This window comes from Malania oleifera, chromosome 3, assembly GCF_029873635.1.
Source record: "Malania oleifera isolate guangnan ecotype guangnan chromosome 3, ASM2987363v1, whole genome shotgun sequence".
Taxonomy (NCBI): domain Eukaryota; kingdom Viridiplantae; phylum Streptophyta; class Magnoliopsida; order Santalales; family Ximeniaceae; genus Malania; species Malania oleifera.
In genome coordinates, this window is record NC_080419.1 from 48,247,150 (window position 1) to 48,273,057 (window position 25,908).

At 33.1% G+C, this 25,908-nt stretch overlaps 1 protein-coding gene across 1 annotated transcript; it reads left to right on the forward strand.

Moving 5' to 3' along the window:
• The first annotated feature begins 22,983 nt into the window (after positions 1 to 22,983).
• On the forward strand, positions 22,984 to 25,390 carry LOC131152342 (probable pectinesterase 29). Its single transcript, XM_058104176.1, has 5 exons — positions 22,984 to 23,296; positions 23,416 to 23,575; positions 23,654 to 23,866; positions 24,072 to 24,319; positions 24,973 to 25,390. Exons 1-5 carry the CDS (start codon positions 23,067 to 23,069, stop codon positions 25,148 to 25,150), a joined length of 1,029 nt encoding a protein of 342 aa, XP_057960159.1. The 5' UTR covers positions 22,984 to 23,066; the 3' UTR covers positions 25,151 to 25,390.
• Positions 25,391 to 25,908: the final 518 nt, after the last annotated feature.

The following is a 25,908-nucleotide window of genomic DNA, read 5'->3' on the forward strand; positions in this document are numbered from 1 at the left end:
AGGGAAGGAAGTTCCCCTTTGTAGTAAAATGCCGCCTCTAGGATCTTCGGTTGTTCCCTTTAAGGTGCCTATGTAGGGGTTGATGAACTTGTGTTCCTCCCTTTAGTTTGTGCCATTGGGTGATTTGACCTCATTTTGTGGTGAAAGTCACCCAGGCTAATGGAAGAAAGAAGGAGATTATCAAGTAGGATGGCTAGGAAGAATGAGTCTGAGTGGCTTGCTTCTTTTTCCATACGCACCTCTTTTATAGCAAGACCAATCAAAAATAAATGTTGGTAGGCTGCTTAACTTTGACATTGTGGATAGCCAGTGTCGACAAGGTTGAGAAGGAGTAGTTGCTGGTGTCGAAAAATTGACAGAGCAGCAGTTGACTGCTCTAAATTATTCCTCCTTACCTTACCTGCCACTTTTTTTTTTTTTGGCCATTCACAGTTTATACTCTTGTGGGCTAGGAGTGCTTAGGACATAAAATGAAGCCTCATGTGTAGTAACGCTTCAAGAACGTGCCGTTTATTGGGCCAATGCCAATGCCTTCATGGTCGAGTAGCATGTAAGCATTGTTTGTGTAGGTTTATTTTATCAAGTATGGACCATCCCATTTGGAAGTGAGCTTATAGCTAGGCCGGTGTTTCATATTGATAGGTCGTCGTACCGCGAGGACTAAGTCTCCAACTTGGAATGATCGCAGACGAACCTTGCGGTCAAAGGCTTTGGTGAATCAAGCCTAGTGGCACTCTAGTTGTTGTTGTTGTGCTTGGATCCTTCTTTTGTCTATGAACAAAATCCCGAGAGAGTAACTGCACTTTGAATTTTGTCGACAAACACATTCTCTCATTGAAAGACCCTTCAGTGGGTTGTCAACGAACCCTGCCTTCTCGTCGACGAATCCATGTGGCAGCAACATATATAAATTGAACCAGGGTTACTTCCATGCGAAGGAAATCAATTTTCCATCAATTTTCTCTCTCTAAGTCGTCTTCTCTCCCTTCTCTCTAGTTTTTCGGCCCGGATTCAGCTCAAATCGACGATTGGAGGTTGCTACGGTGTTCTAGGGAAGATTCTCTATATATCTAGCGGATCAGTTTCCTAAACTGGGCTTTTTGGGAAACGCTCCTAAGTTGAGGTAAAGGTCTGGATTCTCAATTTTGGGTTTTTAAAAGGTTATTAAGTTGAGAAAATGTAGAAATAGTAGATTATTTGGGGTTTATTTAATTAAACTAGGATTTTTGAACCAGGGACCGGGTGAGCATTACAGACATCAGTTTGGGTATAAAATGTTAATCATGTAAATTATGTTTTCTGCGCTTAGGGCTGCTTATTTACCTATGTACATATGAAAATGAATTGATGAAAGTTGAATATATTTTCAAGATAATTATGTAAGAAATGAAAGGTATTTTCAATATATAAATGTTAAATGATGGTTGACTTATTTTACAAGCAATATATGGATTTTATTGCTAAAATTATGTGGCATAAGCAGATGGTAATGCGGTGTAGATGTATGTTATATATATGAGATGCAGGCTATGTAAGAAATGCATTGATAATGAAATGTTATACGGACCATGTTGCTTGTGTTTGATAATGCAACCATGTATGCAATGATAGCTAAAAGGAGCTGCAGACTAATTAATGACAACTAAAAGGAGCTGTGTTAGCAGATTCTAAGGCATATCTATGTGGACTAACTGATGTACAGCTAAAAGGAGCTATAGTATGAATGAATGAAATGAAAATGAATGAAATGAAAATGTTAATGAAATGGACATGAAATATGAAATGTGAACAATGTAAAATGTTAAAGGTTACGTAAAGTGAAATGCCAAGAAATGCTAAAGTTATGAATATGAACAATTATGGATGTTTGAATAACGACAAACAGAATGATGTATTATAGTATTATTAGGTATTTATGCTAGTAGAACATTTTACTTTAGGGCAGGACAAACTCTTCGCCTGAGGGCTTGCTGAGAAAGGTGAGTGCACTGGTAGTATCAGATGTAGCAGTAGGTTGCATAACGCACTAGGATAGAGGGAAACTACTTGTATGGGCGATTAGATTTCCTTATTCTTGGGGTCCTTCACTAGTAAACCTTTGTATGAACTGTGTGAGTACAAGATTAATCTGTCACTTGAGAGCTTATTGAGTAAGGTGAGTGCTTTGGTATGCTTCAGTTGTGACCTTCAGGTTGCCTAATGTATCAAAGCAAACGGGTGCTACTTGTATGGGTGGGTAATCACCCCTATCCTTGGGTAGTCTTATAGGTAAATATTTGCTTGTGTTTGATAGGGTTTAGAAAATGATTTTAGAATATATGTTAATGATTTTTCAAATGATATTAAAATGTTGATTATAATCTCATGTTGATCACACGCTGTTTTAATATATAGATCATTTCTTTATCTTACTAAGATGTGTCTCACCCGATTACAAATTTATCTTTTTAGGACCACCACGTAAACGAGCTTAGAGAAGCTCGAAGTTGATAGTATTTTTGGTGTTCTAGATAAAGAAAAGGGTATAAATATTTTTGATGATATGTAGAATGTAAATAAGTTATGTTTTACATTTTATGTTTTAAAGTTTTCTGGAATTTATGGATGGTTGTGGAACATACTGGTGTTGAGAATACTGAATATTTTTTTAGAAATGAGTATATATGGGAATAGAGGTGGTAAATGGTTATTATGGACTATGGATAGAATTAGTAAACTCTAGTATTTATTTTTTATGATTAAGGATCATAGTTATGTTTTTCACTGCGAATGTATTTATCAGTTTATGGATTTTCAGGATTTTCAGGAATAATGCATCGGACTGGGTTTAAGGGTTCGGGGCGTTGCGTATATGTGAACAAGCTTGATGATGGTTCTCTAATTTTCTTGTAATTGTATGCGATGACATGTTGATAGCTGTAAAGGATTTAATTGAGATGAATTAGTTAAAGTACATGTTGTATAAGAAATTGGACACAAAGGATCTTGCCTTAGCTAAGAAAATACTTGGGATGAAGTTCGCCGTGACAGAACTACAGGGAGGTTATGGTTATCTCAGGGCTGTTATGTACAGAAGGTGTTGGAAAGGTTTAGCATGACTGATGTAAGACTGGTGTGTACACCTCTGGTGAATCATTTCAAGTTGTCTACTGTAGATTGCCTAAGTATGGATGAGGAAATCTGAGACATGTCAAAGGTCCCCTATGCTAGTGCTGTGGGGAGTTTGATATATGTCATGGTGTGTACGAGACCAGATTTGGCTCATGTGGTGAGCATTGTAAGTAAGTTTCTTTCTAATCTAAGAAGGCAGCATTAGGAAACCGTGAAATGGATACTTAGATACTTACGGGGGACATCAGGATATGACATCATGTTCGGCAAGCAATAAGGTTGTCCTTTAGTTATGGGGTTTGTTGATGCTGATTATGCTGGAGATATGGATGACAGAAGGTCTACAACAGGATATGTGTTTACCCTTATAGGAGGACCGGTGTGTTGGAGATCCATGGTACAGTCTCTGGTAGCATTATCCACGAATGAGGCGGAATATATGGCAGTTGCCAAAGCTGCAAAGGAAGCCTTATGGCTTATTGGTTTAGTTAGAGAGACGAGGTTACAGCAAGATGGACTGGTGCTGCATTGTGATAGTCAAAGTACCGTTTACTTGGCGAAGAATCAGATATACCATGCTACAACCAAGCACATTAATGTGAGGTTCCACAGAGTTCGGGAATTGATTGCTTCGGGTGAGCTTGTGTTGGAGAAAGTTCACACGTTTGAAATTGCAACGGATTTTTTGAAAAAATCAGTTACTTCTAAGAAGTTCAAGTATTGCTTAGACTTACTCCATGTCTCCAAGTGATAGAAGGGAGACATAACCCAACCAAGTGTTTCAAGTCCAAGGTGGAGCAGTCAGACATGTTTTTCAGGATTCTCCTAAGGGGCGTATAATCGCCAAAGTGGAGATTGTTGTTTATTGTGTGGCTCTTATACTTTAGATTTCATAAATAAAGAAGAAAGAAAAACATGAAGGGGCAGTACAATGGGGGTTCGTCGACAAGTGTTCTGTGATCGTGGATGAGGAGACAACAAGGACTCGTCAATGAGTGTCCTGTGCTCGTGGACGAGAAGATCTTGAGAGGCCCAAAAGTTCAAAGTTTTTGAGATACCGAGAGTAGAAAAATGGGATCATCAACGAGTGGAATGATTTGTCGATGAGTGTTCTTCTTGGTCTCGTCGATGAATCCTCTATTCTCGTCGATGAGAAGTTCTAGGCTGCAAGCAGCTTTTTTGAATTTTGAATTTGAACGTTGGGGTGATTGGGACTATTATATATGTCATTCTGGACATATATTGATAGAGAGAGTGATCATTTCAGAAGTGTATTGTGTACTTTGTGATTTCCATAGTGAAATTTATCTGTCATTGTTTCTGTGGATGTAGGCTTTACTGAACCACGTAAATGTTGTTGTTATTCTTGATCTAGTTGTGTTTCATTTACTTGTTGTATTTATTCCGCTATGCATCTTATTTATTCGATCCATATCTCAATAGAACTAATTTCTAAAAGTAGTGTTTACAACATGAATTTTTTAACTTAAATTTAAAATTATGTACAATTTTTTTAAAAATGCAATAGAATGTTGCGTTACAATTTGTATAAACTCACTAAATTTAAATCCAGTACTTAAAATTTACACTTTCAAACATAAAGAAAAATTCTTTTCATGCTTGTCTAGCCTTGCAAAAACTTAAAACACATGCCTTTATAAATAAATTCAAAATGTAGGGTAGTATTTGAAAGCATAAATTTTAGCGTCTCAAATTTAAATTTTTATAAATTTAAAAGAAGCTCACCCTATGCTTGTAGAGATACCTTGAATTTAGATAAAACGTAACATAAAAATGTATTAAAATTCGTTAAAATCCATTGGAATCTAAATTTAAAGTACAAAATCTATACTTCCAAAAATAGAGTCAATATAATTTTGTATTATATTTTATTCAAATTGGGACAAAATTTTAAATTTAAAGTTTGAATTTGGTAAAGTAATATTTATGAAATAATTTGGATCAGAGTCCTAATATAGAAGTCTTAGTGAGGGAGGTAGGGTAAGGCTAAGGGCGGGGGTCCACTGCTTGACGGGCGTAGATTTTTTCTAAATCTACATAAATCCAAATTAAAGTCTCAAAATTTATAATTTCAAAACATTACCTAATATATATACTTTTTTAAAAAAAATAGAAAATAAATTATCTTTTTTGTAATTATTTTATAATTTTGAAAATAAAAATTATTTTGTGTTTTAAACAAAATTATTTATTTTCTATCTTTTAAATAAAAAAAATTGAAAATTTTAAAAATAAGCTAAAATTTTTATAATTCTTTAAAAAATTCAAAAAAAAAAAAAACTAAAGCTAGACAGACCTTACAAATGAAATGTCTTAACAGTGCAAAATTTAAGCTGATAATTAGATTGCCAAGTGCAAATAAAGTGTGATTTCTTTATTTGCATACAGCGTGTGAAGGATAAAATGGTGGAATTACTTATCAATCATCAGAATAACAATATGCAAACTGCTGAATCACAATATTAGAGGACAATACAATATTGTGAAAGGATATTTTGCTGCAAACAAAATATGTTGGAAAGGGACTTGCTCCCTGTTTGACTTGTGGAATGAAATTGAAGCGAAAAAAAAAAAAGAATTAGAATGAAATTAAGGTAGGAATGGAGTTGATTTTTCAATGTAATTATTCTATTTAGTTAATAATATGAAATGAGTGTAGGAATCTCAATATCAATTTCTTTCCAACATTTGATATTCTTTAATAGCATATATAATGTGATGAAAAATAAGTCATTTTTTATAAATACCCTTAATACTAAAATTTTAATTTAATTATTATTTTATTTTTATTTTATAATGGTTATTAGTATTAGTGTTGCTATTATTTTTATTATTATTATTATTTCTTATTTTATAGCAATTATTATCCTTAAAATGGGATAATTATTACTTTTTTCATTTATGATTATTATCCTTGTTCTTGTTATTATTATTATTTCTATAATAGTAAATGTCATTGTTATCGTAATAATTTTTAGTCATTATTATTTTTTATTATTTTAAAATAATCATTAGTCTTAAAATATTAATGATTATTATTATTATTTTCTCCATTATTCTTGTTATTGTTATTTTTATAGCAATAAATATTACTATTATTGGAATTATTGTTAGTTATTATTAGTTTTATTATTTTAATAATTAATATTATTATTTCTTGTTTTTGTTTAATTCTTATTATTATTATTTTTCTAATATTGATTATTACTTATTATTGTTGTTGTTATTAATTTTTATTATTTAATAGTTATCTTTAAATTAATAATTATTATTGTGTAGCTTTGATTACTATTACTCTATTATTATTGATCTTGTTATTTTTATAGTAATAATTATCATCATTTTTTTTTATTACATAGGAACTTCAACCACCAATGAGCACTTCAGACCCCTTGGTGCAGCACCAAATCTACGGATCAGCGTCTTCCGCCCCCAGGTCCCGCTAATCAGGGTAAAGTCCGGATACGGACACGGCTTCTGTGCATCAGTTGGACGTTTGACCAACCAGACCTCCAGGACAATCCTCCATTACCATTCACAATCCCCGCTGGCTCACAGAGAACTTTCACCATTTATGATCCACACTGGCTCACATAGCGAACTCTCATCATCCACGGTTCCCGCTAGCTCACAAAATAAACTCTCACCATCAACAGTACCATTGGCGCCGTGAGTGTATCTACCTGAAATTGAACTCTCGATGCTTTTTTTTACGTGCTGATATCTTTCCACCACTCCATGTCGCGGGGGCTAATATTTATCATCATTTTAATTATTATTTGTTGTTACTATTATTTTATTATTATTTTTAACCTTAAAATATTTTTTATTACTATCTTGGCCTTTTTTCTTACTAATATTGTTTTTGTTATTGATATAATTTTTGTAATAATAAATATTGTTGTTATTGTAATTATTATTAGTTTTTATAATTTTTATGATAGTTATTATCCTTAAAATAATAATTGTTAGTATTTTGGCCTTTTTATTATCGATGTCATTCTTCTTCTTGTTGTTGTTATTATTATTATTATTTTAATTATATTAGTTATAATAATAAATATTTATATTATTATTCTTTTCACTTTGTAATATTTTTATTATAAAATACTTTTTGATTCCATGGAATGAAGATGGATTCAAGTCCATATTTGGATTGTAATCATGATTCTATTGTTTGCAGAAATCTTATTAATTTTGATTGGCAATTCCGACCTTATTTTCACAAATCAAAATGCACGAATATGATTTTATTTTTGAAATTTGATTTTATTCTAGAGGTAATTTCATAAATGAAATAAGAGGTTATAATTAGAGAGAGGGATTGAATTGATCAATCTTGACTTTGAGGGTTAGTGGATTATTTCTCTTGAAGTCATTGTATTATGGCATGCTCCTTACCATATACGATTCTTATCTTACTTAACATTATTTAACAAATAAGTAGTTCATAAATCAGTCTAACCATAGAATCACTAATTCAATTCTAACTCACAAACCAAATCCATACCTCTTTATTGAATGGACTCAACTTTTTTTAAATTCGTATTTAAATGGTATTAATTAGGGGTATGTTTGTTTTGGTGGCTACGACAAGTTCGACACCATTAGCCTACTTTGTTATGAAAAAAGTGTGAGAGAAGACTGACTGAGAAGACCTTAGTCATTACTTGATATATAGCTAGCTGGTCCTTCATGGACTTAAAGTGGCAAAGCAATAAAGAGATCAGATTGGCCCCCACGGGCATGGCGTGGTGGAAAGGTATTAGCACGTAAGAAGGAGCATCGGATTCAATTCCAAAGAGATACACTCACGGAACCAGCGGTACTTGTGGATGGTGAGAATTTACTCTGTGAGCCAACGGAGACCATGGATGGTGAGAGTTTGCTTTGTGAGCCAGTGGGAACCATGGATGGTGAGAGTTCTCTGTGAGCCAGTGGGAACCGTGGATGGTAATGGAGATGTGTCTCGGGGGTCGAGGTGGCCGAACGTCCAACTGATGCACCGAAGCCGTGTCCGCATTCCGGACTTTACCTTATCAACGAGACCTAAGAGGAGGACGCTAATCCGTAGGTTTGGTACTGCACTAGGGGTTCCGAAAGGTTTGTGGTGACTGAAGTTCCTATATAAAAATAAAAAATAAAAAAAATAAAGAGATCAAACTGTCCTTTACCCCGTTTTTTTTTTCCATATTATAAAAATACCTAAATCTCTTAAATGGTTAGTCAATCATTTCCAAACATGATATGTGAAACTATCAAAGTCAATTAAATCATAAAATTCTTAACTACCTCAACAAAACGCACTTTAAATGACCCAACCGAAGTCCATACATAAATTAAATAAAAATATTGTGTAATTTAACTTTATTTTCAGACATTCCTTTCAAATCATTCATTTTGAGGGTCTGATCCATATATTATGAGGAAAAAAAATTGTATATTGCATTTAGACTTTTAAATTTAATTTTTTTTTAATTTTTCTCAATGAACTAATTTCTAAACATAGTATTTAACATGAATTTTTGACCTTAAATTTAAATTTATGTGAATTTTTTTTTATAAAAAAATTGCAATATAACCTTCCCCTTGCATAACTGTAGTCCCGATCTAAACGTTGGTAAAAGTAGATCGAAACTACCGGTTCCTTAGTCTTACGATTAGTCTAGAGATCTATAAACGAGTACTAAATATGTGAATTAACTGTACTTAGGAAAATAACAGGTTAGTGGTAACTCCATCGAGTTTTCAATATTATTACCCCTCGCCATTCCGGTTTCTCTAGGACGTTGTGACACCAAGGAATATATGAATGATGAACGCTTGTTTAGTTTCAAAAAAAATATTTTATATTTTATTTTAGTTTTTCAACAAATTAGCTAAATCAATTAATTTTTTATAAAATAAAAAATGAATAAAAATGAATAATTTTGACACTATTTTTTTTGAAAAAAAAAATTAGTTTTATTTTTTATTTATAACTTTTCAAATAATTAGAAATATGCCACCTCATTATTTTTCTAAGTTTTCAACTCTTACTTTACATATGAGAATATAGGATTAGAATCTTAAACTTTAATTTGTGAGGATTATATATAGAATGTGTTTCTAAATTTAGAAAAATTTAAATTGAAATCTCAAAATTCATGATTCCAAAATATTACCTCATATAAAATTTTTAAAAAATTAGAAAATAAGTTATATTTTTTGTAATTATTTTATAATTTTAAAAATAAACATTATTTTGTGCATTTAAATAAATTATTTATTTTCTACCTTTTTAATACAAATATTGAAAATTTTAAAAATAAGTTAAATTTTTTATAATTCTTTAAATAATATAAAATTGAAAAAATACTTAAGTATCACGATTAGAATCACATGATTCTTGAGAATCACAATGCTAGAGGATAATACGATGTTGTGAACCAAACCATAACATTGAAGTCAAAAAATGATATTACTCCCGTTTTGATTTGTAGAATGAAATTGAATTAAAAACAAAAGAGAATGAAATTAGGGTAGGAATGAAGTTGATTTTCATTATTCTATTTGGATAATAATACGAAATGAATGTAGGAATCTTAATATCAATTTCTTTCCAATATTTGGTATTGTTTAATAGCTTATACAATGTGATGAAAAATAAGTTTTTTTTTTTTTTTAAAAAAAATCCCTACTACAAAAATTTTAATTTAATTATTATTACAATATTTATTTTATTATAGTCATTAGTACTAGTGTTGTTATCATTTTTTACTATTTTTATTATTATTTTTTATGACAATTATTATCCTTAAAATGAGAATAATTATTACTTTTTCCTTTATGATTATTATCCTTGTTCTTGTTATTATTATTATTTCTATAATAGTAATTGTCGTTGTTATTGTAATAAGTTTTAGTTATTATTATTTTTATTATTTTAATATAATTATTATTCTTAAAATGATAATGAATATTATTATTTTTTCTCTATTTTTCTTGCTTTTTTTCTAATTCTTGTTATTATTTTTTTCTAATAGTGATTATTACTTATTATTTTTGTTATTATTATTTTTTAGTATTTAATTGTTATCCTTAAATTTATTATTATTATTATTATTATTATTATTATTATTATTATTATTATTGTGTTTCTTAGACTACTATTGACCTATTATTATTGTTCTTGTTGTTATTGTTATTTTTATAGTATAAATTATCATCATGTTTTTTGTTTTTTTTTTTTAATTTACATAGGAACTCTAACCACCAACGAGTCCTTTGGACCCCTTGGTGCGACACCAAACTTACGGATCAGCATCTTCTACCCCCAGGTCTCGCTGACTAGGGTAAAATCTAGATGCAGATACAACTTCTGTGCATCAGTTGGACATTTGGCCAACCCAACTCCCGGGACACATCTCCATTACCATCCACGGTCCCCACTAGCTCACAGAGAACTCTCACCATCTACGGTCTCTGCTGAATTACAGAACGAACTCTCACCATCCATGGTCCCGGCTGGCTCACAGAGTAAACTCTCACCATCCACAGGTACCGCTAGCTTTGTGAGTGTATCTACCTGCAATTGAACCTTTGATACTCCTTACTTGCTAATGTCTTTTCACAGCACCATGTTGTGGGGGCTATTAATTATCATCATTGTAATTATTATTAGTTGTTACTAACTATTTTTTTTATTTTTAAAACAATTGTTAACCTTAAAATAATTTATATTAGTATCTTGGCCTTTTTTATTACTAATATTGTTCTTGTTATTGTTATAATTTTTATAACAATAAATGATGTTAGTATTGTAATTGTTGTAAGTTTTTATTATTTTTATAATAGTTATTATCCTTAAAATAATAATTATTAGAATTTTAGCCTTCTTTTATTATCAATATTGTTGTTGTTGTTGTTGTTGTTTTTGTTATTATTATTATTATTTTTATTATTAGTTGTAATTGTATATTTATTATAATAATAAATATTTCTATTATTATTATTATTAGTATTATTATTATATTTTTATTATAAAATAGTTTTGATTCCATGGAATGAAGATGGATTCAAATCCATATTTGAATTGTAATCATGAGTTTATTGTTCGTAGGAATCTTATTTATTTTGATAGGCGATTCCGACCTTATTTCCACAAATCAAATATAGGAATATGATTTCATTTTTCAAATTTAATTTCGTTCAAGGGGTAATACCGTAAACCAAATAAGGGGTTAGTAGTAGAAAGAATGATTGAATTGATCAATCTTGATTTTGAAGGTTGGCGGATCATTTCCCTTGAATTCATAGTAATATGGCATGCTCATTACTAGATGCAATTCTTATCCTACTTAACATTATTTAACAAATAAGCAATTCATAAATCAATCTAATTGTAGAATTGCTAATTCAATTCTAACTCACAAACCAAGTCCTTACCTCTTTATTGAACAGACAACTTTTTCTTAAATCACATTTAAAATGGTATTGATTAGGGGTATGTTTGTTTTGTTGGCTATGACTTGTTAGACACCATTAGCCTACTTTGTTATGAGAACGGAATGACCAAGATGTCCTTAGCCATTACTTTTCTTTTTTTTTTTAATTGCATAGGAACTCCAGCCACCAATGAGTCCTTCAGACCCCCTAGTGTGGCACTAAGCCTATGGATCAGCGTCCTCCACCCCCCAGGTCTCGCTAATCAGGGTAAAGTTTAGATGCGGACATGACTTCTGTGCATCAGTTGGACGTTTGGTCAACTCGACACCCACGACACATCTCCATTACCATTCACGGTCTCTGCTGGTTCACAGAGAACTCTCACCATCTAGGGTCCCTGCTGGCTCACAGAGCGAACTCTTACCATCCACGGTCCCCACTGGCTCACAGAGTAAACTCTCACCATCCATAGGTACTGCTGGCTCCTTGAGTGTATCGACCTGAAAATGAACCCCCGATACTCCTTCTTACTTGCTAATGCCTTTCCACCGCACCATGTCGTGGGGGCTGTCCTTAGCCATTACTTGATATATATATATATATATATAGCTAGTTGGCCCTTCACGAACTAAAAGTGACAAATCAATAAAGAGACCAGAGTGTCCTTTGCCCTATTTATTTTTCCCCTATTATAAGAATACATTAATCTCTTAAATGGTTAGTCAATTCTTTCCATACATGATATGTGATAACTATCAAAGTGAATCAAATTATAAAATTCTTAACTACCTCAACAAAACACACTTTAAATGACTCAATCAGAGGTCCATATATACATAAATGAAATAAAATATTGTGTCAATTTTATCATATTTTTTTTAAAATTAAAAAAAAACTTTGATTTTCAAACATTCCTTCGATCATTCATTTTGAGGGTCGGATCCATACATTATGAGGGAAAAAAAAAATTTGTATCTAGCAAATTAGACTTTTAAATTTTAATATTTTTTTCCTTTTGCTCAGTGAACTAATTTCTAAAAGTAGTGTTTAACAACATGAATTTTTTACTTTAAATTTAAATTCATTTGATTTTTTTAAAAAAAAATGCAATATAATTTTATGTTACATTTTGTTTAAACTCACTAAATTTAAATCCAGTACTTCAAAAATATGCTCTTTCAAACACAAGGAAAAATTCTTTTCACGCTTGTCCAGCCTCACAAAAACTTAAAATATATGCATTTATAAATTAATAAATTTAAAATATAGGGTAGTATTTGAGAGCATGAATTTTAGGATATGGTCTTAAATTTAAATTTATATAGATTTAAAAGAAAATCACCCTATGCTTATCGAGAGACCATGGATTTAGATAAGACATAACATAAAAATATATTAAAATTCATTCAAATTCATCAGAATCTAATTTAAAGTAGCAAGGTCAATATAATTTTATATTATATTTTATTCAAATTGGGACAAAATTTTAAATTTAAAGTTAGAATTTGGTAAATTAATAATATTTATGAAAGAATTTGGGTCAAAGTCCTAATATAGATGGCTTAGTAGCATGAGCATGAGGTTGGGTTTAAAAGGAAAATCCAGGTAATATATATTTGGAAAAAGAATAATGGCATTACCTACTTAGTTTCCTTTAGGAAGGAAAATTAATGGCACATTGCAATATCTGTAAATATTAAATGAAATACACCAAAATTTTACTTCTAAAATCTATCGTTTATGTCTCCAATTTGCATGAAATAGGCAACTCAATTTAATTAATTACCTCCATTACCCTACCCCCTTCTTCTTCTTCTTCTTCTTTTAATATTTGTTTCTATGGTATATTTTCCAAAGAATAATTAATAAAATTTTCACATAATGTAAATAAAAAAAAAAGACTTCACAAGATTAATATGTTCATTTTTATTTTTTATTTTTTACAATTCGGGAATCTGAGAGCTACCTATTGTTCATTAACTCAGAGTGGTAGTAATCTATTTGATTGAATTCATTGTTTTAGTAGTTTTAGAACTTGAAAATCGTTATGATTCCATTTATGTTAAGTAATTCAAAATTTTATGTTTAGTTTTTAAGGAAAGTGAGATGGGAAATAAAAAATGTACCAAATTTGTGAACAAAATTTTGACTTTTCACCTCATTAATACTTTTTTTTTTTTAATTCTTATTCATATTGAAATAAATTCTTATTTTTTATATAATATTTAATAAAAAATATAAGGGAAATTGAATTTCTTCCTTATTTTCCTTTCTTTTCATTTCTCCAAGTAAAATCTTTGATTCAAATGAACCCTGAAATTATAGGATTTTTTTTTTTTTTAAAAAAAAGAGGAGTGTGGGGGCGCCGGGGGAGGGGGGGGGGTGAGGAATTTCACATTTTCAGGTGCACTTATCATGGAAAGTGAATATATATATAGTAATCAACTTGAAAAATGATGGGTGGAGGGGACTCACTCAATCACTGGTTGTGATTGAAACTTAGTGAGGAATTGCACTCAATTGATTTAAATATGAAAAAAAATATAATATAAAGGAAAAATCTCAAAACCTCTCGCTCACTGATTATTCACCCTCACTTTACCACTCTTCATTATACACACACACATACATCTATTTATAGCAAATTCTAAATCAGAATAATCAACGATGGTGGGCTAGTTGGTGAGGTTGGTGGCCGACTCCTACCCAAATTCAATAGAGGTGGGCTATCGGCCATGTTTTGCTGCCACTACCCCACCGCCAAGTTTACTCTTCAACATCCCCCCTTAAACTTGACTCTCCTAACTTTATCATTTTGAGCATTGTCTTCAGTCTTGTAAAAATATCATGCCTGAGTGGCTTCGTGAAAATGTCAGCAATCTGATCATACGTTCTGCAAGATATATCAACTCCACTTCTTTATTCTTGACATGCTCCCCGATAAAATGAAACTGAGTATCAATATGTTCTCTTATTTCATGGTAAATTGGATTTTTCGCAAGTGCAATCGCTGATCGATTGTTGATGTAGACTTTTGTGGGGTTATCTTGAAGAAATCCTAGATACTACAGACATTTCTGATCCAAATACCATGACAAATAGCTTAACTAACAACAACATACTCAACTTCACATGATGACAAACGTTACAATGGGTTGCTTCTTCGATGACCATGTAAACGTTGTATCTCTTATGAAGAATTTGAATCCCGTCATACTTTTTATTTCATCAAGATCTCTTCCCCAATCACTATCTGAATAGCTAATAAGTTTACAATCACCTCTTGATGAATAAAACATATCATCGGCGATGGTAACCTTGATATAGTGGAGTATTCTCTTCGCTACATTCAAGTGGGATTGGTCAGGAGTCTCCATGTACCTGCTAACAAGTCCAACTCCATAGAGTATGTCTGGTCTAGTACACATCAAATACCTTAAACTTCCAACCAGACTCTTGAAATATATGGGGTCAACATCTTCTTACTCATTCTTTCTCAACTTCAATCCCGTTTCAACTGGAGTTGTCTCAGGGTTGCATTTGTCCATCACAAACTTTTTCAGTACTTCTTTTGCATAGTGGCTCTGAGAGATGAAGATTCCCTTCTTACTTTGGATGACTTCTATGTCAAGAAAATGAGCCATCTGGACAATATCCGTCATTTCGAATTCTTTGACCATGCTCATCTTGAAAGCGGCAAACATCTCTAGATTGTTGCCGGTGAAAATTAGATCATCAACATATAGGCAGACAATCGGCATGCTTCTGTCTATCTCCATCTTCATGTATAGCGCATGCTCATAGGGACACTTCTGAAATCCATTCTTTTGGAAGTAGTCATCAATCCTCATGTTCCACGCACGAGGTGCTTGCTTCAAGCCATAGAGTGTTTTGTTCAGTTTGTACACTTTATCTTCTTTTCCTTTCTTCACATATTCAGGTGGTTGATCAATATAGATCTCTTCTTCCAGAAAACCGTTTAGAAATTTTGATTTCATGTCCAACTGGTAAATCTTCCATCCATTTTGTACTGATAGTGAAATTAGTAATCTAACAGTTTCAAGCCTGGCAACTAGGGCAAAGATTTCTCCATAATCAATCCCTCCTTTCTGCTTGTAGTCTTTGACGACAAGTCTTATTTTGTATCTCTAAACTTCTACTTAAGCGTTTTTATTGGTCTTGTAGACCCATTTCACACCAATAGTTTTGCGGCCCTTTGGAAGATTTGCTAACTCCTAGTCTTGTTCTTTTCAATGGATTGAATCTCCTCATCCATTACTTTTCTCCATTTGTCTTCTTCGTTAGTTTCCTCAAAGCTAACCAGGTCACTGGTCAACAATAGACAATATAGTGTAACATATTCTTCTATTGGATATGTAGTTTCATACAGATCAGCTAGATTAATAGCTCCTTTAGGCCTCATGTCTAAGATTTCACGCTCAATTGGTGATAGAGATTCATTCCTCTTTGGTGAACCCTATGGAGGTGTTTGCAGCTCAGGAACTTGTGACTCGATAGCTACTTCTCTTATCAGTGTGGGTTCTTCTCCTTCAAGCATCAATTCCGCATCTTTGGAAGATTCAGCCTAGTCCCATTTCCAGGATTCATTTTCTTCAAAAATGACATCTCAACTATAAATGATTTTCTTGTTGATGGGATTGTAGAGTCGATATCCCATGGTACTATCGTCATATCCAACAAGGATATATTTTTCACCTTTATCTTCCAACTTTGTCTTTCTTGCCTCTGAGATCTTGGCGTAAGCTATGGTGCCAAATACTCTAAAATGACTCACACTGGCTTGTGAGTACTCCAGCCTTCATGTGGTGTCTTTGTATCAAGACTCTTTGTAGGACACCAGTTGAGTAGATAGACTGCACATGACACTGATTCTGCCCAAAAACTCTTGGGCACATTATTATCCTTTAACATGCTCTTTGTCATGTTAAGGATTGTGCGACCTTTCAGCTACACCATTCAACTGGGGAGTGTAGGTCGGTGTGAACTGTTTTTGAATCCCTTGTTGCCTAAGGAATTCTAGGAAATCTTTGTCCTTATACTCTCCTCCTTGGTCTAATCGGAGTAACTTGATGCAATAGCCACTCTGTTTCTCTACAAGAGATTTGAACACTTTGAACTTGTCGAACACCTCTGACTTCCTTTTCAAGAAGTAGACCCAAGTCTTCATACTGTTGTCATCGATGAAGGTGAGGAAGTATTGGTTTTGTCCATTTGAAAATGGTCTCAATGGACCACACACATATGTGTGTACTAGCTAGAGCGGCATGGTAGATATATAGTCAACTTGCTTTCCAAATCTAATTCTGTGTTGCTTGCTCAGAACACAGCTTTCACATATCATATTTGGGTGGTGGATGTTAGGTAAGCCTTTCACCATCTTCTTGCTTCCCAACTGTTTTAAACTTTCAAAATTCAAATGTACATACCTTAGATGCCATAGCCAGTCTTTGTATTTGATGATAAGGCTCAAACACCTTGGTGTATCATGTTGAATGGCGAGCACAAACATTCGATTCTTTGCCATTTGTACTCAAGTAACGAGCTTACCTCGAGCGTCTGTTATCACCATCTACTTATCTTTAAGGCTAATTCGGTAGCCTTTCTCCACAAGCTATCCAAGACTAAGTATATTAGTTTACATGGTTGGCACATAGTACACGTTGGAGATAAAAGCATGGTCTTTATCCTTCCTCTTGATTAGGACATTTCCCTTTCCTCGAAAAGAGATCACTAAATGATATCCCTCCCTGAACTTTTTCATTAAGTTCATTAAACAGGTTCTTTCTTCCAGTCATGTGATTGTTGGCTCCAAAGTCAAGGTACCAAACATTTTGGTCCTGGTGGGTTGAACTGTGTGCCATCAGCATCAACGATTCTCCTTCGGCTTTCTCCTTTTCTACAAAGTTAGCATTTTTATTTACTTCGTGATTTTGGGGATTACCTCTGCACTCATTGTTGTAGTGTCCGTACTTGTGGCAGTTGTAGCACTGAACGTTTCTCTTATCTACATTCGAGTGGTTATTGTATCCCCCTCTTCTTCCTTGTCCTCTGCCTCGTGGGACATAGTTCTGTTGATTGCGTACATCTCTAATAGGACCTCTTCTGCCTTCTCTAGAGTCAAATTTTTCATAATTTATTCCATGAGATCCTTGATCTCGTCTTCTTCCTCGTTGTGACGTCCCCCTTTTATCATATCTATCTATAGTGAGGGACAACTTCGTTTGAAGGGCTTGTTCCAATGCTTTATCATCACTTCTTCTACAGACATGATTTCCAAATATTTTGTTTCTTCCATGGTCACAACTATATAATCATATTTTGGATCCAAAGATTGCAAAAGTTTCTCGCAAATTCTCTCGTCATTGAGAGTCTCTCCATTTCTTCGTAATTGATTTGATACTACCATAACTCATGTATAGCAGTCAGCAATAGATTTAGTGGATTTCATTTTTAAAGATTCAAAATCACCTCACAATGTTTGAAGATGAATCTTCTTCACTTTGTCTACACCTTTGTGTGTTCAATGGAGAGAGTCTCAAACTTCTTTGGATGTCTTGGCGGAGGCGATGATTTCGAACGTGACCTCATCAAGGCCTTGGTAGATTATGGACTTTTCCTTGCAATCCTTCTTTCGATCGGCTCGCAAGGTGGTTCTTTGAGGATTGGACATAGTTGCTTCGGTTTCTTTTGATGGGCTTTCTCTGTACCCATCTTCAATGATGTCCATGACATCCTAAGCACCTATAAGCGTTCTCATTTGAATAGACTAGTTGTCATAATTCTCCCGGGTCAACTTTGAAATGACCGCTTGGGTAGGACCATTTGCCATTGAATTTAATTTATAAAAACAGAAATATAGGGACTGATTTTGGGAAATTAGATGCCATCAATGTGTTCATAAGGTCAAAATACCTTAGGAACCGATTTTGGGTTGCAAAGAACCGGTCTAAAAATCACTGAATCGGCCAAAAAATAATGAACTGGTTTAACTGGACCGGTTTAATTTAACATAGATAAATGGCATTGGAGATTACCGTTTGGGCCACGTCTCAGCTTGTGGGCATGCCACGTTTCAGCGATTGGACGCGGGTTGATCAACCGGGTCGAGACGAGATCGCGGGTTAGGTTCCGGGTTTCTAGTTGCTAGGCCGGGTCGCTGATCGGGTTTATGGGTCGGATCACTAGCCAGGCGAGGAAGACACGTGCAGGCGCGTGATGCCGGTGGTTAGTGTTCTTGACGGCACGTGCAGCACGTATGGCAGACGTTGTGTCGTCTCTCGACGAGTGGGAGCACATGCGGGGGCTCCTAGACTCCATTTAAAGCACGGTTTTCACCGTTGGAATAATTCTGACGCGAATTGCACAATGGTAAGCTTACTTTTGGATTTTGAGCAACTAAATCTGAGAAAAAATTCGAATTTCCCTCTGTTCGCCTCTATTTGGCGAATTTCAGCGAACCTAGGCGCTCTAATACCACTGATGGGTGGAGAGGACTCACTAAATCACTGGTTGTGATTGAAAATCAGTGAGGAATAGCACTCAATTGATTTCAATATGAAAAAAATAATATTACAGAGGAAAAATCTCAAAACCTCTCACTCACTAGTTATTCACTCTCACTCTACCACTCTTCATTACACACACACATACATCTATTTATAACAAATTCTAAATCAGAATAATCAACGATGGTGGGCTGGTTGGTGAGGTTGGTGGCTGACTCCTGCCCAAATTCAACAGAGGTGGGTTGCCAACCATGTTTTGCTGCCACTATCCCATCGCCAAGTTTACTCTTCAACAAAAAATTAAAATTTTTAACATGTTCAGCAAACTTGATTTTTAAAATTTTTAATTATGTTTCAATAATTTTTTATAAATAATATTTGATATAAAGAAAAAATTAAATGAAAATTTGATTAATTTGAACTCAAAATTTCCAACATGAGAGTTACAAATTCTAACCATCAAATATTTCCAAAAAATAAAAATCACAAGATAAGTTTGGTGGAGTTATGGTCTCTAAATTGTGCAGGCTAGACAATATGGGATGTCGCATGCTTGCATGTAAGTTTATTGATAATCATGTATTTATACCGAGGTTCATGTCTCTACTAAGAAAATTTAGTTATGCTCTAAATATGGTAGTTAATCTACGCATCTCATCTCCTGGATTTGAATATCTAAAATTAATAGATGAAATGCTTAATTACTTACTGTATTACTGAATGTTACTCTGTTGAAAATAAAAATTGTAGTAGTCAAGCACAACTGGTCCAGCTCAAGTGGTAAGAACGACTTGAGATTTTGGTGACCTCAAGGTCACGGATTCAATTCCCTCTTGAGGCATTATATCGGTGAATTACCAAGAGTGCGTCAATGGGTGCTTTTACCCTTCATGTTTGGTGCCACACCATAATGTCCAAAGTGACGCAATGGTGGCTAGAGTCCTTGAATTATCAAAAAAAAAAAAAATTAGTAGTCATAAAATGTTGAAAGGCCTTAAATTTGATCAAGCTCGACAAAATAAGAGAAACGAGTATATTTTTATTGTCTACTATTGGTTTGCGAACTAGTTAATTAATGGGATGATTGTCATTTTTTTATTGGAGCACAAAAATGTTCCTATGCAGATGTATTACAATTAAAGGTGTAAGTGAATCAAGCTTACTCCCAAGTTACTTAGACTCGACTCATCCCTTAACTCAATTCCACTCAATTCTACTCGAGTTCAAGTCAAGTTCGAGTTATCCAAGTATTTTAAAGAGACGAGTTCAAACTCAATAATGCTACTCTAGTCGAGTTTCGAGCCTAATTGAGCTTTTTTGATTTTATTATTTTTATGTCATATATGTCATAATATATATTTTGTAAATACATTTCATATTATATGTACACTACATATATTTATAGATGTATTTAATATTAATTTATGGCCAAGTTGAGCTTAATTTAGTCAAACTCAAGTTTTATGTACTTGTAACTGAGTTAAGTTTGAGTTTAATAATTATGAACTCAGTAGAATTTGAAACGAGTTTCGATCTTAACATTTTCAAGTTGAATCGAGTTCAAGTATTTTATTATGTCGATTCAACTCGATTCGAATACACCTCTAATTACAATCTCAAAATGTTTGTCATGATAAAATTAAACCCTGATGAATATTTATTCTACTTTTAAAAAATAAAATAAAATAAAATAAAATAATAATAATAATTATTATTATTATAATTTTTTGAGAAAGAATATTTTATTAGCGATTCTTAGAAGGAAGTTTTATCTATTTATTTATTTGGTTGAAAGGAAGCCTTTCTTTGCATATATATATCTCTTTGGGGATATTCTAATAATGAAAATTTGAAAATTTTATATCGTAAATTTGAAGATATATGTGATGAAAAATAAACTATATAACTTCTTTAATTTGTATTACTTGGATCCAATATGGATTTTCAATGGACAAGTAATTTGAATAACTTGGATCAATGTGGATTTGCAGTGGACAATGAATGTATGCATGTGTGTGCTTCTCTTGTGTTTGTCAGGTTTGTGTGCGTGCGTTGTTGTAAATATATTATATTAAGAAAATAATTTATAATTTTATGACAATCCAACTAGCTACAATAAATATAATAAATATTATTATTTTATTGGAATAAATTCTTTCATACTAAATTTCAATGATAAAATTATGATTAATGTAAAGTCGAGACAATTAATCAATGTGTATCTGTAAATTTTTATTTATTTTAAAAACATAATAATGTCATGTTTGGTTTGCGAAATAGAATGGTACAAAAAAATAAATAAATAAATAAATAATTAAATAGAGAATAAGATGAAATGAAGTAATAAATTCAATTTCATTTCTCCGAATTTCACTACATTCCTGCATACCAAACATGAAGTAGATGTATACTATTGAGGGGGTTCTCAAAAGGAGGGAAGAGGAGAGGAGCTTGCTTTGAACACAAGTAATGTATTGGTGTTTTAGAACGAGACAATTCTTAAAGGAGAACCATGCTATCTCTAAACAAATGAATTGTGACAGGTGAAGGAGTTCTAATTGGTTGAAGGCTTTCCCTAATTAGTGCAATATGAATGCTTATGAAATTCCAAAAGAGGAATGAGATAGAGCTTAATGACTTAAATGCCAAAAGAAATCCCATAAAAGAATGATTGGGATGTATATGAAGTACGCATGCATGAGACATTATTAAGGCATGTCGAAAAAATTTGCCTAGTATAGTTTCTACGTGTAGAGCACAGAATTCACAAATTGAAAACTTCATGTTAGCATTTGGACGTACGCAAGTGAGAGGTAGAGTTTGTTGTAGGTTTCTAATCAATGTAGGTTGTACATCACTTAGTGGATCTAATAATAATCATTAATATTCATCTTGTGTATGTGGTTTCCGAATCCTAAATGGAGGAACCATCCTCTATAACCTAGATAGTGTTTTTTTTTTTTTTTTTTCTTTTCTCCAAGAACTTGTCACCAGCTGTAAATTTGCAAATTGTTACTATGTACAAAGTCATCACATGATTCAAATTTTGTGAAATGAATGGCCTTGCGCCGCAATAAAATGCAATCATTTCTTGTTTTTTTTTAAATTTAAATTTAAAATTTAAAATAAGAAATAAGAAGTTGATAAATTTGAAATCAGAATAATTAATTAATTAATTGGTGAAATCTATAGGGTTCTTTTCAAGAGCCATATATATATATATATATATATATATATATATATATATATATATATATATTCGCTCTTCTTTAAAAGATATCAAATTATCAAATCAAGTTATGAGAGACTGATGGATTGAAAGAAGTAATGTAAGTATTTTGCATTAAAGAATTTTTTTAATTGAAGAAAAATATAATTAATTAATTAATCATGCATTTTTTTTTATTCAAAACACCAAATGGTAAAAAAGGCAGAGAGATAAATTACTAAATGTCGACAATATATAGATCATATGACCATTTAATCAATAGGGGTTTAGTTAGGATGTGGGGTATCCATCATGGGCGGGGGAGAATCCAAAACTCAAAAAATAGAACAAGGAAACTTGAATTAAAGCATAATAATAATAATAATAATAATAATAATAATAATAATAATAATAATAATAATGTACATCCCATGAATCAGTAATTAATTAGGTCGTGAATTTCAGTAATAATAATAATAATAATGAAAAAAAAAAAAACTTATCTAATATACATTCCATGAATCAGTAATTAATTAGGTTCGTCAATTTATGTGAGGCTACATTCCATGAATAGAGACCTTTCGTTGTGCCACGGCTGGCAGTCTCACAATTAGTGATGAGCAGTCGGTATAAATATAAATTTTTGAAGGATGGTAATATCATAATGCCTCCCTTCCCGCAATAGCCAACTCCTTTAAATGGCACAGGCACTCCTCCTTCCCCCTGAGTATTAACTTTTAATTCATCTGATACGAGGCAAACGCGTTGAAGATATGTCTCTCCAGTGTCAATGGCTCCGTATGTGCGCACTGGTAGTTGCTTTCTTGGGGTTTGCGACGACTGAAGCTGCAGTCGGTGGGAGGATGCCAGGCTACAGCATTCCCACCATTGTCGTTGACCAGTCGGGCCGAGGTAATTTCACCACCATCCAGGCTGCCATTGATGCTGTTCCCTGGGGCAATTCTCGCTGGATTTGTATCTTTGTCAAGTCCGGACTTTACAAGTACGTGCGTGGTTCTATGTTAATTTGCTGCTCAGATTTTTACTTTCATCTAAATATATTGCACTGCAAATTAATCATATTCATCCATCCACAACGGATCTACATATGCACTTATGTAGAGAGAAGGTGTCGATCCCAAGGGAGAAAGGGTTCATCTACCTCAAGGGAGAGGGAAGGAGAAAAGCCAATGTGGTATGGTCTGATCACGACTCTATAGCGCAGAGCCCCACCTTCACCTCCTGGGCTGACAATGTCTTTGCTAGAAGCATCAGCTTCACGGTACGTAATGCACGCCCCCAACATATATATTATTATTATTATTATTATTTTTGATGAACATATATGGGCATGCAACAGAACTCATATAACCTTCCGATGTCACAAAACGGTAACCCACGAGCGCCAGCGGTGGCGGCTATGATTGCCGGTGACAAGTCCTCATTCTACCGTTGTAGTTTCTTCGGGGTGCAAGACACCTTGTGGGATTTCGAAGGCAGGCATTACTTCAAGAGCTGCACCATCGTCGGCGCTGTCGATTTCATCTTTGGCAGCGGCCAATCCATTTATGACGTACGTATATATATATAAATCTTTCTCCTTAATAATCATTCTTCCATTTTTAAAATTTTTTTCATTGAAGCTCCCATTAAATAGCATATGTAATGTTGTAGTTGACTTGGAAAAATACTTTTTTGCGACTTTTAGTCTTTATTAATTAATGTTCTTATTTAAGAAAGTTTTTTTTTTTTTTTTTATTCTTTTTTCTTTTTTGTAGGGATGTACCGTAGCGGTGACAACGGCAGCTTTAGGGCCTGGCGTACCAGGATACATAACAGCACAGGGAAGAAGCAGTCCGGAACAAAGCAACGGGTTCGTCTTCAAAAACTGCAGAGTGGTGGGCAATGGGCTGACGTACCTGGGACGGCCATGGAGAGGATATGCCAGGGTGATATTCTACAGTACTTATATGAGCAACATCATAGTTCCTCAAGGATGGAATGCTTGGTACACCTCTTCCCGAGAGTAAGACCATTCTCCATCCTTTATTTAAATCATCCACCCTTTAATTCAGCTTTAGCATTCAATATTTACTCTCTTTCCATAAATATACTCATTAATTATCTAATTTTTTTTAATAAAAATATACTCCGCATAATTAATTAGTTGCCATATATACTCATGGACAAAATCTACCACAATGAATTGCTCGTTAGGGCGACAGTAATGGTAACTTACCTTGTTTGACTTTTTTATTTCTTTTTTTCTTTGTGTGTGTGTGTGTGTGTGTATATATATATATATATATTAAAAAAAAAAAAAGACTGCATTTTCTTTTACTTTATTTGATATACTGATAAAGCCTTTGGGTACATGCATATATGGAGTTGCTAGTGTACATATGGAAAATTTGAAGTAAATATAAAGGCATATTTATTTGATGCCAAATCCAATGCTTGAAATAGAATCAAGATTTATTGGATCCGGGCAGAGTTGCTTTTCCAAAAAATTTTTTGAATCGAACATTAAATTCTCTCTCAAAAATAGTTAAATGGTCAAGGTTGAATGAACTTACAGGGGAGGATTTATTTTCATTAAATTACAAAAGCTATCTAAACCACGAACGAATATTACAGTATATAAAATGTTTTGATAATCCTCTAGCGCAAATGTTTCAGGTACCAATTGACTTTTGTTGAGTACAACTGCACGGGATTGGGAGCAGACACTTCACGGCGCGTAAAATGGTTATCAAGGCTGAGCACGGACGTGCTGTACAGGCTAACCAGGTTGGACTACATTGATTCGGATGGTTGGCTGATGAGCCAACCTCATAGCAGCACTATTCTTGCTTAGACTGAATTTGTCTGACCCATGCATGATGCATATTGCTTCTTTCTTTCTTTTCATTACTCTCCCTAAACAAACTAAGAAGCTTTTTTAACATTTTTATTGTTTGGCAACATTTCAAACGACAAACCTTATTGCATGGTTGCTGGCACACAGATTTGGTTTGTACTCTCAGCGAAGATATCTCAAATTATCAAAATAAGGAATTGTAAAAGTTCCCAGCTTAATCGGCAACTGTACTGTAGAACAGTAATTATTTGATGGATTGATTTCAAATTAATGCTTGTAACATTGATTGTTGGAAAAATTAAGCAGGAAAGGGGAATTAATACACAATTCTTCATTAATATATATGTTTTTTTGCATATCTTCTATTCACACGCCCTTTTAAATTCAAATGGAGACCCTTTTGGCATTGACTGAAAGCAAGTTCCACCAAAAAAAAAAAAAAAAAGTAAATCCAGAGTCCTACTTGTATACAATATTGATGAAAGATTCTAAAGTCAAAACGTAGTATAATGATGATCTAAATATGTTTGGATGGACAATATGAAAATTGGGAAAAAGATTGAATAATAAAGGAGAAACACAAGAGAATAGATACAATTTATGTGATTCGACTTACATATAGCTTACATCCATGAGAAAAGATGACAGAGAATTTCACTATTGTAAAGAGATAGAATACAAGAGCATCTAAGATGTTATACTTCCTGACACTTTCCAAAGACTCACAAAAGCACCTCTATACACACTCGGTTATA